We start from the raw sequence: 14,275 nt of genomic DNA on the forward strand, positions 1-14,275 counted from the left end.
CGTTCCACCATAGACGACGCTATCTCCGCGGGGGTGCGAACCCCACCATCACGTCCAAGCTTTTCGAGCTCCAGCTTCAACCTTCCACGTCTCTTTGGTACGCCCTTCATGGCCGCACCGAACATACCAAACCTAAACACGCTCCGACGAGGACGTGGCCGAGGCCGCGGAGGTCCCCAAAGAGTTGAAGGCAGTCATGGCGCGCGCTCATTAGGCAAGGATCGCGTCGTGCAGGGCACCGACAATGACGCCAGTGTGTCTCGTTTGAGTGCTGTTGAGCTAGGATACCTCCATGATCCCTACGCAACACCTTTAACCGCGCCCGAAAATGCAACTAGAAGATTCCCTATAATTAATCGAGGTGTGTTTCCTATCTTTCAATTGTCCATGGGTGTTAAAGCCTGAATAATTGACATTCTATTAGGAACATACGTTCGCACCACGGCAATTGATCAGCTAGTCGATCGCTTCCTCGATTCTCCCTCTCGAGGCGACCCGGAACAGAGAAAGCAGATCATATCACTTGGTGCTGGCTCAGATACCCGCGTTTTCCGTCTTCTTGCCTCCCGGCCGCGCTCTAGTCTCGTTTACCATGAACTCGATTTCGCCGTCAACACCGTGACAAAGATCCGCGCGATTCGATCTACACCCTTTTTACAACAGGCGCTGGGCATTGATTCGTCAAGCCAAGATGTGACTGTTTCGGAAGCAGGAGATGAGCTTCATACACCCTCCTACCATATCTACCCTCTGGACCTGCGGTCATTGGCAACATCCAGCGCTCCATTATATACACTACCGCGCGTAGACCCAACACTGCCCACGCTTTTGATCTCGGAGTGCTGCCTCATATACCTTTCACCAAACGAAGCAGAACAAGTAGTCTCGTTCTTCACTGAACGTCTTTTCGCTTCTCCGTCCAATGCACCCGATGCGCAAAATGAAACAACACAGCAGTCGAAGAAAACTACACCACTTGGAATAATTTTATACGAGCCTATTCGACCGGATGACCCCTTCGGTCGGACAATGGTTTCAAATCTTGCGACGCGTGGTATCCAGCTGCAAACTTTACACAAATATTCCTCCCTGGAGGCGCAGCGAACTCGACTTCGCGAGCATGGGTTTACAAGCGGCCAAGCGGTCGCTGATATTGAGTTTATTTGGGACCGTTGGGTAGCCGAGGATGAGAAAGAAAGAGTTTCTCGCCTCGAGTTCCTGGATGAAATGGAGGAGTGGCAGCTTTTGGCGAGGCATTATTGTATTGCATGGGGGTGGAGAGAGGGAGAAGATACAGCAACTTTCAATGGATGGACCGCGCTGCAGGCTCAGCCTGGTAATTGAAGGTCAAGATAAATATACAGTTGGATAATGAAATCAATAAAGCAGCATTCTTTTTATTGGACTATGTCGATAGAGAACTTCAGACTATAATACAGCGAACATATGAAAATATTAACAACCCGCTACTCCTCCACTCTCGCAAGGGTTACGTTCAGTGCTGGAATCTCAACACTGAGAGCGCTTCCAGCCTCATCAACCGTGAACACAAACTCATCCAGACCATGACCGTTGTACTGCAGCTTATCTACACCCTGCCACGACACACAAGTAGGAGTCTCTGCATCCGCAAGTTCCGTCTTGTCCTGCATTACTCCCCTGAAGACCTGCTTAGATGCCTTGCAGTGGCAGTCTTCCTCAGTCCGCTGGGTAGGATACAACCGAATACTCAGAACAGTTCCATTGTCCATGCCCAAGATATCAGCTAGTGTTTTCTTGAAATTCACACCATTGCTAACAAATTCATCGATCCACAGTCCAGGTAATGTATCATTCTGATCATACTTGATGGAAATCGAAGAATTCCCTTTCTCAGCAGCATAGGGTCCCCCAAAGTTAGCCACTGCCTGGCTTGTCGCGGTCGTCACCACGCCATCCAGGATTGCCTGCATGTAGTCTGCATGAGCATTCAGATCGGCAGGGGACTCAGTGTCTGCCGAGAGAATAGCATAACCAATTCCGTAGTCTGGGACCAGACCAAGGTAGGAACTATACAAGCCTTCGTCTTCCCCTTCGTTACTGAGGAGAGTGTACACGGGGACCATGGAGGTATCGGGGTAGCTTCCGCCACTGTAGATAGTCCAAGGTGCACCGACGGAGTTTTTAGGGTTCGAAGTTTGAGCAAACGGCTTCAGCCAGCGACGTGTTTCAGCGGGTGAAAGTAGATCGGAGCTGAGGATGGCTTTTCCAGCGATGGCGAGGTCTCGAGCACTTGAGAACATCGACTTTGATCTGCAGGAAGATGACATTTTAGCTGGAGTTTTTTTTTACTTTCAATCTTGTTTCTTGTACTCACGATTTATCTCCTACGTTGCGTGATGACCAGCCACTAGCCTCTTTGCTGACTGGGATGATTCCTAAAGATGAGTCTTTAGGGGCAAAGATGCTAGTCGCGTTCATGCTGAGCCGGGCGAGGATTCTGTTCTGGACGAGCTCGGCGAAGGAGCTTTTTGTTTGTTTTTCTAGCATGTATCCCATGATCTGGAATCCCAAGTTGGAGTAGATGGGTGTCGCGCCCGCTGCAGTAACCGGCACACGGGACGTCAAGTTCGTGATGTAGTCTGTTAATAAGGTCGTTAGTAATATTCTGCATTGATAGTTTCAGTCAAATTAATATACATACCAATGTTGCTGCATTGAGCTTTATCCCCACAGCATGGCTGCCTATAGCCAGACTTGGAGGGAAATCCAGCCTTGGAGAAGCCAGTTTCGGTCGTCAGGTCATGAATACAGTCTACCGTACAGATGTTTGTCAATATGTCATCCTCGGGTCCCTTGCCATGAAATGAACTTACAGTCTCGAGCAAGACCACTCATGTGGGTGGCCAGCTGTCCAACAGTAATCTCATCCCACTGTGGATACTTGATTGGATTCATTTTTTCGTGGGTCAAGCTAGATTCATTGGCCAGTTCCGGCAGATACTTCAAGATGGAATCATTCCAGATATGTTCACCCTGGCTCAGCAACAAACTCCAGACGGTGAAAGCTTCGGTCAATCCACCAATCCGGTATATGCTGTTCTCATCAACATCCAGAGAGCTGTCTTCACTTGAGTTTCCTTTCAATTTTTTGGAAGTATAGTGATACTGCCAAAAGGCTGGGTTATCTGCAGCATTTCCCTTGTTCGTGGAGAAGACTGCAATGCTGAATGATGTCCTGGGCGATATAGGTCCATTCGGTCCATCAAACTTGGTTGTCAGCTCATCGAAGCTATCTGTCAACTCGTTCAGAGCTTTGAAAATAGCTGTGTCATTGGTGTTAACATTGAATTGTGGATATGCAGGTCCGAGGATAGGGCATGGCGTGAAAGAAGAGAGAGCCGTGGAAACCAGCGACGAAAGATATGTATAGTAAACGATTGACCACTTCATGTTGAAGTATGAATCAAGTGCGGTGTAAAACTTTCAAGTATAATTATTGCGAGTTTTCTGTTCTCCATGCGCTTTATTTGTACAAAAGAATTTGCTCTATAATTGTTGGCATACAATTGATGCCGGCTCGGCGATGCTAAAGTGGAGACCTCGGGATCGGTGCGCTTGCATGTTTGGAACTAGTGTATCGGTCGGAGATGCTCAGATTATCTCAATGTTAGGCGAGCCAGTGCATTGCCACTATCTTGGCACTTTCTATTCTAATATCAGTTCTTGGCGAGGCTGAAGTATTAGGTCCTACTTAATTACCCCAGGGTTGGGTGCTGATAGGTTCTCTTTAAGGTCCTAATTAAATGCTCATTGGCTTACTCTTCCTATTGACTCAAATGATAATTATGGCCCCCAGTGGGGTGTGCACGAGTAAATGTTTGTCTCGTCTACAACTGCTTTGCTCTCCATGCACTGGTTGACTTAGGGTTTCTTCCGGTTAGTCCCGTGGTCGAATTCCACGCCATGGAGGTTTCCTTCTGACATAATAATGGAGCCAATATTTCTATCAAGGGAGGAGGAAGGAAGAATATGTGTGGGTAATGATAAAACAAAGCTAGCTAAGTTACGGAGAAAGAATGCTCAGATGAGAAGTGCCTAAGGTATCTCAATCGACAATATGAAAAGGATATTCTAAGCTCGCTGAGCCCGCTCGGGTTGCTCGGCATTATACCTAAAACCAAGCATTAAACATTTGATCCATAGATGGATCGATGCTATAGCCTTGCATGAATTGGTCATCCATTTCTGGGAATGAAAAAAGTTCAGGCATGGGCACTAAAGACTGATCACCCACTGGAAGCATGCTCACTTCGCTGGGACTAGCCATGGAGGTGTTCTCGTAAGCCTTTGAGATGTTGGTCGGCATACTACTCTTGTTGCTAACTCCCATTAATCTCTCCTCGGTTTGGTTTATCCTTTTTACGAAACCGGAGAAAACATCCCTTTGCCCGTCCATGTCAACTTTGGAGCTTGACAATGCACCCACGCGCTGCCGTAGTTGCGATAAAGTATGGAGAAACGATATTGTATTTGTTGGCGTATTATTAGCAACGGTATTTCGGTAGGCGACCAGCATGGCAAATGCCGTTTGTATCCATTGTGTATTTGTGAACTTTACCTCCATCATGGGAGGAAGTGAGATGTGTAGATTGAGCATGTTGTCGGCTGCGTTTGTTCCTGCCAAGGACAGGTCTGCGCGCCATGTCTGTGATATGGACATGGAATCTTCAGAATGCTGGTCGTGATTAAGAGCAATTTGATATAGACAAAGGCTTGTGGCGTAAAATTGAATGGCAAGAAACGCTAAAAGAGTCGGGAATTATAAGTTATCATTCATGAGAAGCTTTGAGTTGTGCTAGTACTCACGAACAGTGGAGATTTTGAATGGAAGTCTACTTTCAAAAGCTTCCAAATCTGATTTTATACTCATTACGTAGAGCTCAGTTCCCGACATCGGCTTTTTCAAGTCATTTCGGTGATCTGTAGATAAACGATTGATTTTTTCTGCGATATGCTGCAGCTGGAACGAATGCACGATATACTTGTCGGTGGGGTACTCTTCTTCTTGATCAAGTGACCGACAGCATTCGTCGAAATATGGAATGTAAGGGAAATTGGAGTGTTTGTGTAAAAAGACTGCCGTTCTGTGGAAAACCAATAGTAAGTATTTGATGCACCGACAGTCGCATACCAGAATCTTGAAAAGTACTCACGAGTATGATAGATAATAACAACCAATGACTGCTCTTTTCTCGTCAGTACCCCAAGAAGGTCTAACATATGTCTTTTTATTCAAATTTTGCTGAGTTTCAAACAATAATGGGGTCTTCCATTCCTCGGTTTGCGGGGGTCGATCTAGTCGTAATTCTATTACGAGGCTGATCGCCAGTTGGAGGAACTGAGTATATCGATTTGGCTTCGAGTGATAATGAGACCTGTCAACTTGAGTTAGAAAAAGTATGTCCTTATTTTCACATAGATGGCAATAAGAGTGGATCAGATGCATTTACCATGCAAGAAAAACCAAAAGCCCTTGCAGCATGTCAAAAGAGATCTCTCCACCGAGGATCATGCGCGCTGCAACGGCTTTTTTGACTTCTTTCCCCAATAATCGCTGCAATGAAAAATCATCATATGATGCAGATGCAAGGACAGCCAATAGTAAGAATGGCCTCTCTTGTCGGAGCTGGTTAATGCTTATACTGGAAGATATAACCACAAAGGGGAAATTGGGAGACAAAACCGACTTGAAAAGCTCCAAGTAATGTCTTGCTGTTCCGATACTGAGAAGACCTCGCTTGATTACATCGTCAATGCCCAAGTTATTCTCGTTGTTGTCGTTTTCGTTGAATGACGCACTTCGGGTACTCGATGTCAAGTGGGAAGTGGGCGCCGAGGGTTCGACCGACGCGATAACTCGGTCGGACATAAGCTCCTTGACTCTGGACTCGAGCGCTTCTATTTGACTGATACATATATAAACTTCTGAGTCTATCTCTAGGGGTTTTCATGTCCACGGATAGCACTCATCTATTTAAACTTACCGGTCCTTCTGGAAGCCATGAAATCGTCGGCCACTCCGCCGATAAGCGCATTCCTTGCCTAGACGCAGACATCTATCGTTCATAAGACCGTCAGCTTTCTATTCCCTAGACATTCCACACTTAAAGTACTTTAAGGTCATACCTATTACATTTGGGTTGGTCTTCTGTACTTCGGACACATTTGACTTTTGAGCTTGCGCAGCTCTGACAGGTCTTGGATAGGGTCGACATGATGATGGTTTATTCTGGATGGTCAAGTATCTTCATCAAACTTTCATAGAAACATTAGTCGTCAAGCGTCTTTTCAGTATTTCTATTCAACGGCGCATAGTCGTCCTGAGCCATGCTATTTGCATTAACTGTGCTCCATAGGTCTAAGATGCCATTTCTTAAACGAGGCTGTGCACGTTATGCCAAGGATTTCCGCCAAGAGCCGGTACTTAAACGGGCAGGATTTGGCCCCCAAAAAAGCTCAGCTTGAGCTATTCCAATCGACGAGGCTGAAGATTTGTGTTTTCGGCCAATGTGTCAGTGTTTCCAGGACTACTCCATTTGGGGTCTCCAGACTTCGTTAGTTGCCCCCTTATAGCGAGTGGAATGGCTATCATATTAAAGAATCTACGTGCTCCCGTTGATAAGATCTCAATGCAGTTGACCCCTTCTGGCCAAGGCCTTGCAGTGGCGGACAAGCTATAGAATCATACCATTATGCTGCTAGATATCTTCCTATTCTGTCGGCCAAGGCAAATTGTTATTCCTTGACTTTCTAATTCCCTTTCTCTGTCGTAGAAGCCTAGTTTGTTAAGGAAATACAAGGCTTGCCTAAAACTGTGGACGCCTGAGATCGTACCTCATTGGGGTTACATGCTGAGAACGTTTGGGGAATCCCAAGGCAACACCATAATTACTAGAGGAGGCCCATGTGGTTATCCATCTTTCTATTCATGGTCCCAGCCTGTAAAGTTACATCTACCCCGTACTATCTCACCTCGCGATGCAGCAACTTGAACTAAACGTATGTTTGGCTCCACACCAAACAAGAACCATTACTATGTAGTAGAAACTTGTAAGGTGAACTGAAGCTTTATGGTACGTCGAGAAGCCTTGTTTTTGACTTGGTTTAACTTTTGCTAACATGTAGCAGAAAATTATTTACGATCGGACCAAAGAGGAGGACAAACGCGGACTCATATTATATACATCATCAGAGAAAAGAACCCTATAAGGCAGTGCTGCACTCATCGAATAGAAATCATATGGCCCCAGCCATATTTGGTACGTTCAGCCCTGCTTTTCTCCGAACAAGGATGCTAGGTGTCGCTTGAAGTACGGAGTATCGCAGAGGCTAAGCTTTCGAGTCTCCCATTCTCATCCGGGGAGACCTTGGCACTGTGAAAAATCATTCAAGGAAAACCGGTGAGATCGCGAGGCTTGTACCCGGCTCTACATAGGCCGAGAAAAGGAGTACTATTGGCTGGTGAGCTTTTCGGGTCCTATGGATACAGTTGCATAGAAAAGGGGATTATCTATCGTGATCAGCGGGCCTAGATTGTAAGCAAACAAGGCGAATTCGGTGGGTTTTATTGCGATTGACGATCTCAGTTGACGATGGTGTGTGCATGTGGTTACCCGGATAGCTTCGGGAAAGCGGAGGCAGATACAGATACACGTACTATGTAAAATGCGTTGCGTGGAGGTCATAATAAAGATCAAAATTGCCATTGCTAAACTGTAAGGGGATATTCTTAGTGCCATTATTCATACGGATCTCCCCCCAATACTCCAGGTCTCACCTTGTTTCCTATTCACGATTTGTTTTGATATTTTGATTTCTCTCCCACAAAGCTTCCTTTCTAAACCTTTTCGGTTCGTAACTCCACATTGATCCAAATTGCATGCGGCTCATTGGTCTTTCTCCACTTGCCAAGCAGGAACCGTCGGGGAAACTCGTTCATTATTGGCTTAACGTGGAGCCGCCCCTAACGCTACTGCGCACTAAATTCAGTGCTAACTAACGCCAAGATCCGCCAAATAACTGGTTTTGCTGCAATGTTCGTCAGGTGGGATCAGGGGCACAGCACTGGACCCCAGTAAGCCTACCGCTCAAAGTACCTCATTCGGGGCTTGATCGACAGGCACAGAGCCGGAGCACTCAGGGGCCATTCAGGGTCTTTGCCGTGTGGATCCTCCATAATGGAGGAAGAGTTTGGGCCACCATAGTAATGGCCGATGTGCTCGACCCTTTTCCTGGCCGATTCCCCCGTTTCTTGACTTTCTTTTCTTTGACCTCATACTCTGCGAGCATTGTGTCCATCGGCGTCCGGCATTCGTTGCCATCCCAAGTCATTCGTTTAAATCCAACTTCTATACATTCGCTATTTTAATCACATACATTCACCATGAAATTCGAAATTTCCGCCACCCGCGCCGCTGCGCTCGTAGCTCTCATTGCGAGCGTCGAAGCCGCTCGCCATGGCCACCAGCATCTCCACCACCACGAAGCCCGTGTCGTTCCGGAGACTACTACCCTTCAGAAGAGAGGTGGACAGTGCCAGTTCCCTAGTGATGCTGGATTGGTTTCTGTCACTCCCAATGAGGAAAACGCCGGATGGGCTATGAGCCCAAATCAGCCTTGCAAGCCCGGCAACTACTGTCCCTACGCCTGTCCTCCTGGTCAGGTCTCGATGCAATGGGATCCAGAGGCTACTTCTTACTCTTACCCCATGTCTATGGTAAGTTTTTCGATGTTCCATATGTCATATGCAATGATACAATGACATATGCAAGGAGGATCCCCACTGACTGCTGATTTTCTAGAACGGTGGACTTTACTGTGACGAGGATGGTGAAATTCAGAAGCCTTTCCCCAACGAGCCTTACTGTGTGGATGGAACCGGTGGATTGACAGCTCACAACAAGGCCGGCAAGACAGTCTCTTTCTGCCAGACTGTCCTGCCTGGAAACGAAGCCATGCTTATCCCGACCTTGGTCGAGGAATTCGCTACCCTTGCTGTTCCTGGAATGTCCTACTGGTGCAGCACTGCTGCTCAGTACTACATCAACGCCCCTGGTGTTACTGCTGAGGAGGGATGTATCTGGGGTACCAGCGCCAACCCCGTTGGTAACTGGTCTCCCTACACTGCTGGTGCCAACACCGATGAATCCGGTGACACTTACGTGAAGATCGGCTGGAACCCCATTTACTTGGAGCCTACCACTCCATTCCGGGATGTCAAGCCCGAGTTTGGTATTGAGATCGAGTGTGATGGTGACGATTGCAATGGTCTCCCTTGCCGTATCGACCCCTCTACCATGGGCGTCAATGAGATGCATGCTCCTGATGTTTTCACTGGTGCCGGTGGCGCCACTGGTTGTGTTGTGACTGCTTCTAAGGGTTCGAAGGCAAAGATCGTTGTCTTCGAACTTGATGGCAGTGGATCTAGCGCTAGCGAGACTGTATCTGTTCCCACCAGCACTGTCGCTCCTACCAGCACTAGCACCAGCATCTCCACTTCGACCTCCACCTCCACTCCTACCCCCACTACTACCAGCACTACCTCGACCTCTACATCTTCCAGCACATCTATCTCTATATCCACTTCGACCTCCCACTCGACTTCCTCTACCACCTCTATCTCTACTCACAGCTCTACCGCCACCCCCACTTCATCTCACCACTCAAGCTCAAGCACCAGACTTCCCAAGTCTAGCCCCAGCATGAGCTACACCTACCGCCCTCAAAACTTCAACCCCACCGGTACAGCTGTGATCTCAGGCGAATCTGGTGCATCCGCAACCAGCGGTGCCTCCCCCGCCTCGAGCTCCGCCGGTACTAATGGTGCCGCCGGCTCTGCCGCTTCCATGATCAGCCTGTTCTTCGGTGCCGTCGCCGCTATGGCCATTCACGTCTAAGTCTGACTAGCATAGTTCAGATGTTCTTTCTATATGAATAGTGCTGTGGCATGTTCCACACATCTCACGTCCGCGATTCTCAATTCTTTCTGCATCCCTAATTTCTACTTCTTTTCTACATACCCCTTTTTATTTTATATTTCTTTCAATCCTTTGGATCTTTCAATGACGACCTTTCGACGTTGCCACTTTTCTTCAAGCATCTTACGATTCATATAGCTTTGCTCCTCAGCACTTATTCTTTTTATGCTTCTTGGATATCTTGTTCTTTTTCCTTTGGTTTGCTCTGGGTTCTGGTCTATATTAAACGATCGGTAATCTTATTTTGAGCCGCGCGAGTTTGGACGGGAATCTCGTTGGACATAGGAAAAATGGGTTTCTAATTATCTTCACAAATATTCTTCTTATTCATCTTCATAACGGAATACATGTACTGTAATTTCTCCCTATATTTGAGATGCCGAAAGAGGACATTACATACAGATAGAACTCGAGTCCGTACTACATGCTCCCAACAATGTATTTGTGTCTATACTTCACAGATAGTATTCATGATATTCAAAAAGTCCCATGGCTATACACCATTTACACCATGAGGACAGCAGTGTATACTCTTGCCCCGAAGCTCATCCAATTGATTTGTTGATAATACATAATTCCGTAAGACCCAAAACGTCAATAACCAAATTGCGCCCAAATATAGATTTAACGCCAAGTATGCTTCGATACATAATTCAATAGTTTAATTCCTCAATGGGAACAATCATATCAGGTCGCTTTGCTGTAACAGCAAGTCCGTTCAAGTTTCGTTGTCGTAGTTCGCGCATGTATTTTCTTTGTTCGAATGGAATGTCGTTGCTCTCCTCAGTGTCAATTCCATGGTACATAGTATAAATACTGAATCCGATAAGACAGGCGACAATGCAACCTATCATGATACAGAAGACATAAAGAGAGAAGCGGCCGGAGGAAGAGTCACGCTTGACCAGTGTTGACATTGCGTCGACGGCACGTGCAATGGGAGCCATAATGTTGTAATGGGAAAGTATGTAGTAATAACTTGAAAGAGGGGTAAATTTTGTCGAAGTGAGGGTGGCCTGTCATTCACCATTGTTAGTCGACGAAACTGGGAGTAGTTATTTTCAGTCAGACATACCGGTACGGGGTGTTTCAAGTCGGACGAGAAAAAGAACTGGTGTATAGAACGAGAGAATCGAGAGAGAGTGCAGTACTATCAACGAATGCAGTACTATTAGCGAGTGCAGTACTATTAGCGAATGCAGTACTAGTATCTAGCGAGTGTAGTAGGAAAGAGTGTAAGAATATAAGATTAAAGAAAGTCAATTGAGAAACGGGCAAAGCCACTAGATATAGCCATGCAGAATCATCCTAATCTCTTCCTGTGGCTCGCCAGCCTTGCGAATGATCCAAAGATAGGACTGGAGCTGAAACATTTTTTCTTCACTCCAAATGCAAATATCATGTCTCCATAGACTAACTTACACACTCAGCCGTCAAACTAAGTCCTAAATAGAGTTAGCGTCGCGAAATTCAATTCCTATGACGTCAGAAACCGAGCCGGCCAATAACCATCGATATTATATAGTGGGTGCTTTGTTTAACTATCCAATCACAGACCTCGGGTAACTGTCCAGTGTTTTTCGTGCTTACTGAGAACCTTGGACGATCCAACATCTATGGAGCCCACGGAGTAATCCGTGCTCTACACATCTTTTTATAGCAGTATCCATATGGACAGGGGGTAAATTGCTACGCTGTCTCGTGTCAGCTATCACAATTCAAATTCTTCGATTATCTCCAGGGCTAAGTGGGGACTCTACTCCCGATGTCGGCGAAGAAAAAACTACTTAGCTTGATTAGCTTTACAAAGACTCCAGTATTAGATTGGAAGGTCAAAGATTTGACTCTCAGCCATGGTAAATGTGATGGTCTGTTCTTCGAGATGCAGTGGTATTCCTTCAAAGGTTAATACTAGTTCATTTGTAGCAGCCAGAAAATCAAATCGCGGTACTGAAGTAGATTCGAAGATTTTTTTTACAGCCAAGTATGAAAATATGAAAATATGAGAAAATCGAAAACAATGAACAATGAAAAGCAATAAACAAATCAAGATATGTGGTGCCTTTCTAGTCCTCAAAACGTCGCATCCCGTTGATAAGCATAATACTATATAGTGGGCTCCATCCCCACTATTGCAAAGCACAACTTGAAGTCTCCTTCTCGGCCTCCACTTCAATTGGATACTCTAACCAATTTGCCTGGTTGCTTTTAAACCGAGAAAACCCCGGGACTGTGGGGCCGTATGTCAGAAGAGCATTTTTCCTAGGCTCACCGCGACCCCTCACATCTGAGAACACTATGCGGTTCCGTCGATGTAGCCACTGCACATATTGGTCCCAAGTAGGTGGCTTTAGCTTTGTCGGTGGTTCATTTTTCCAATTCCGCTAATCCAATCGATGCCGTTTGAACTCATCTGCGGTGGGCTTAAGGGGCACGGTCCTGCGCTCATTCTCTTTATTGACCCACTCCAAATACCGCCTACAACTAGGCGGATGCTTGCTCCCATCGAGGTATTCCCCCCTCCACGACCTACTTCCGCCCCGATTCTGATCCTCAGGTTCCGGTGGTACCCATCCTTCAATTTTGGCTCCCTTTTTGGCTTGAGCGGAAAGAGGAGCTAGTGATAAAGAAACACGAGGCGGCAATGCCTCGTCGTAGTCCACATCAGGTACCGTGTCCATTTCCGACTTCTTTGTGCCGGTATAGACTCGCCGATGATTATCTGGTACTGTGACTGTATATAACATGTGCCGCCACCAGGACCCGCTGAGCCTTTCCGTCGGTGGAATTTTGGGTAGACCTCGTTTCTGTCGTTCTTCTGCTACCTCAGGATCTGCTTTATGGTCCACGACGAAGAAGACAGTTTGAACCCATCGGGTCATTGTTATTCTCTCTGCTTGGTTGTTCATGACCATTACATCAAGTACGTATTTTTGTCTCTGCATGCGTTTCCCCAAAGCCTCTCTTGCTACTTCTCCTCCCAAATGCAAAGCAGCAGATCCACATGCCCTGTATATACTCCAAAGATCGTCTCGGGATATCATAGGAGCGAATGCTCCAGTGTCATCTCTGAACTCCAATGTCATTTGACGATCACTTCCAGGAGCTCTCAAGGCAGAAATGACCTAGGTAAAGGGGACTTATATTAGTATGTATACTCCGGAGTTAGATAATTTACTCATACTGTATGCTGTGCTAGGCGATGATTACGATTGGGAGTTGGATGAAATATTTCGGTGAGACCAAAAAGGCCAGGCTGGGGAGTGCCATGCTAGATCTTAATAATTAGTTTGAATTCAGGAAAAAAAACTTAAAAAAGGAAGGGGGCTTGACATACTCCTTCAACCCATAATCCATGTTCTCCGCCAAATTGCTCATAAAGCCGAGCTACCGTAGTCTCATCAAACTCTGTAGGTCCACCAACAAACTGCCCTCCCCTAAACCAAATTGTAACCTTTGCATCATTATACCATTCAATACTGCCCTTCCGATAAGCAGCCATGATAGCTTTGATATTGACCTCATTGCATGGATATTTCCCCTCGGTATCTTGTTTGCAACTCTCCTCCAGAAACTTCAGACTGTCCAAACGTTGAACAATCTCCCAACTGAGACCTGCCGGCTCTACCTCCATCATTTTCTCGCGTGACCTCTTGATCCCTTCGTGCATCTTCAATCTCTGTTCAAACAGCTGGGGCAAGATACCCATTTTGATACGTTCATGGCATCTTATGATATTGCCTTCCACATCCTCTTCAATCAGACCGGTCTCATCGGCATTCCAATCCCACCCGGCGGGCATCTTGCTCGCGTGGGTGATCGGGGGGATCCTGTACTGCTCACATCCGATGAGCTGGTCGACCTGAGGTATTTTGCGATTCGCTCGTGGTGGCATTCTCAGTCCACAGGCTTTTTATAGGGAAGACGGAATTCGACTGGCTGTTTTCGGGGGAATCGACCTTCCCTTTGGTTTTGGTTTTTGCTTCAGAAGATTTGGACTTTCTTTCTTTCTTAGAGACTTTCCCATCTCCAGCACTTTTTCTTTCTGGCACTCTGAGCCTGAGGATTTGGATGCAGACGTGCTTTTTGGCATGGTTATGTTTGTAAGCGAGCGAAAGAACTCTGCTTTTTATTTGAATTTTTTATAGGTGCAGTGATGAGTAGGTAGTTTGAGATATTGATGAGAAAAATTGGGATTTGATGAATATAAGGAGGTTCGCACCGACTCGTGGCTGGGTAAATACGGTCCTTTCATG

At 46.4% G+C, this 14,275-nt stretch overlaps 6 protein-coding genes across 6 annotated transcripts; 2 read left to right on the forward strand and 4 right to left on the reverse strand.

Moving 5' to 3' along the window:
• Nucleotides 1-108: 108 nt before the first annotated feature.
• On the forward strand, nucleotides 109-1,344 carry ppm1 (protein C-terminal leucine carboxyl O-methyltransferase ppm1; the record flags this gene model as incomplete). The annotated part of the gene is made up of 2 exons (XM_056917406.1): nucleotides 109-361; nucleotides 425-1,344. 2 exons carry the CDS (start codon nucleotides 109-111, stop codon nucleotides 1,342-1,344), a joined length of 1,173 nt encoding a protein of 390 aa, XP_056785286.1.
• Nucleotides 1,345-1,466: 122 nt separating this feature from the next.
• Nucleotides 1,467-3,432, reverse strand: N7478_001192 (serine hydrolase domain-containing protein; the record flags this gene model as incomplete). The annotated part of the gene is made up of 4 exons (XM_056917407.1): nucleotides 1,467-2,292; nucleotides 2,357-2,621; nucleotides 2,684-2,794; nucleotides 2,856-3,432. 4 exons carry the CDS (start codon nucleotides 3,430-3,432, stop codon nucleotides 1,467-1,469), a joined length of 1,779 nt encoding a protein of 592 aa, XP_056785287.1.
• A 721-nt stretch (nucleotides 3,433-4,153) lies between these two features.
• On the reverse strand, nucleotides 4,154-6,257 carry N7478_001193 (uncharacterized protein; the record flags this gene model as incomplete). Its single annotated transcript, XM_056917408.1, has 6 exons — nucleotides 4,154-4,785; nucleotides 4,849-5,126; nucleotides 5,196-5,417; nucleotides 5,493-5,948; nucleotides 6,027-6,098; nucleotides 6,169-6,257. The coding sequence occupies 6 exons, from the start codon at nucleotides 6,255-6,257 to the stop codon at nucleotides 4,154-4,156; spliced, it is 1,749 nt and encodes a 582-aa protein (XP_056785288.1).
• Nucleotides 6,258-8,425: 2,168 nt separating this feature from the next.
• Nucleotides 8,426-9,938, forward strand: N7478_001194 (SUN domain-containing protein; the record flags this gene model as incomplete). The annotated part of the gene is made up of 2 exons (XM_056917409.1): nucleotides 8,426-8,758; nucleotides 8,844-9,938. The coding sequence occupies 2 exons, from the start codon at nucleotides 8,426-8,428 to the stop codon at nucleotides 9,936-9,938; spliced, it is 1,428 nt and encodes a 475-aa protein (XP_056785289.1).
• Nucleotides 9,939-10,672: 734 nt separating this feature from the next.
• N7478_001195 (uncharacterized protein) lies at nucleotides 10,673-10,966 on the reverse strand (the record flags this gene model as incomplete). Its single annotated transcript, XM_056917410.1, has 1 exon — nucleotides 10,673-10,966. The coding sequence occupies one exon, from the start codon at nucleotides 10,964-10,966 to the stop codon at nucleotides 10,673-10,675; it is 294 nt and encodes a 97-aa protein (XP_056785290.1).
• A 1,437-nt stretch (nucleotides 10,967-12,403) lies between these two features.
• Nucleotides 12,404-13,914, reverse strand: N7478_001196 (uncharacterized protein; the record flags this gene model as incomplete). Its single annotated transcript, XM_056917411.1, has 3 exons — nucleotides 12,404-13,144; nucleotides 13,204-13,290; nucleotides 13,357-13,914. 3 exons carry the CDS (start codon nucleotides 13,912-13,914, stop codon nucleotides 12,404-12,406), a joined length of 1,386 nt encoding a protein of 461 aa, XP_056785291.1.
• Nucleotides 13,915-14,275: the final 361 nt, after the last annotated feature.

The sequence above is a fragment of the Penicillium angulare genome (genome assembly GCF_028827245.1).
Source record: "Penicillium angulare strain IBT 27051 chromosome Unknown utg000001l_segment0_segment0, whole genome shotgun sequence".
NCBI classification, from domain to species: Eukaryota; Fungi; Ascomycota; class Eurotiomycetes; order Eurotiales; family Aspergillaceae; genus Penicillium; species Penicillium angulare.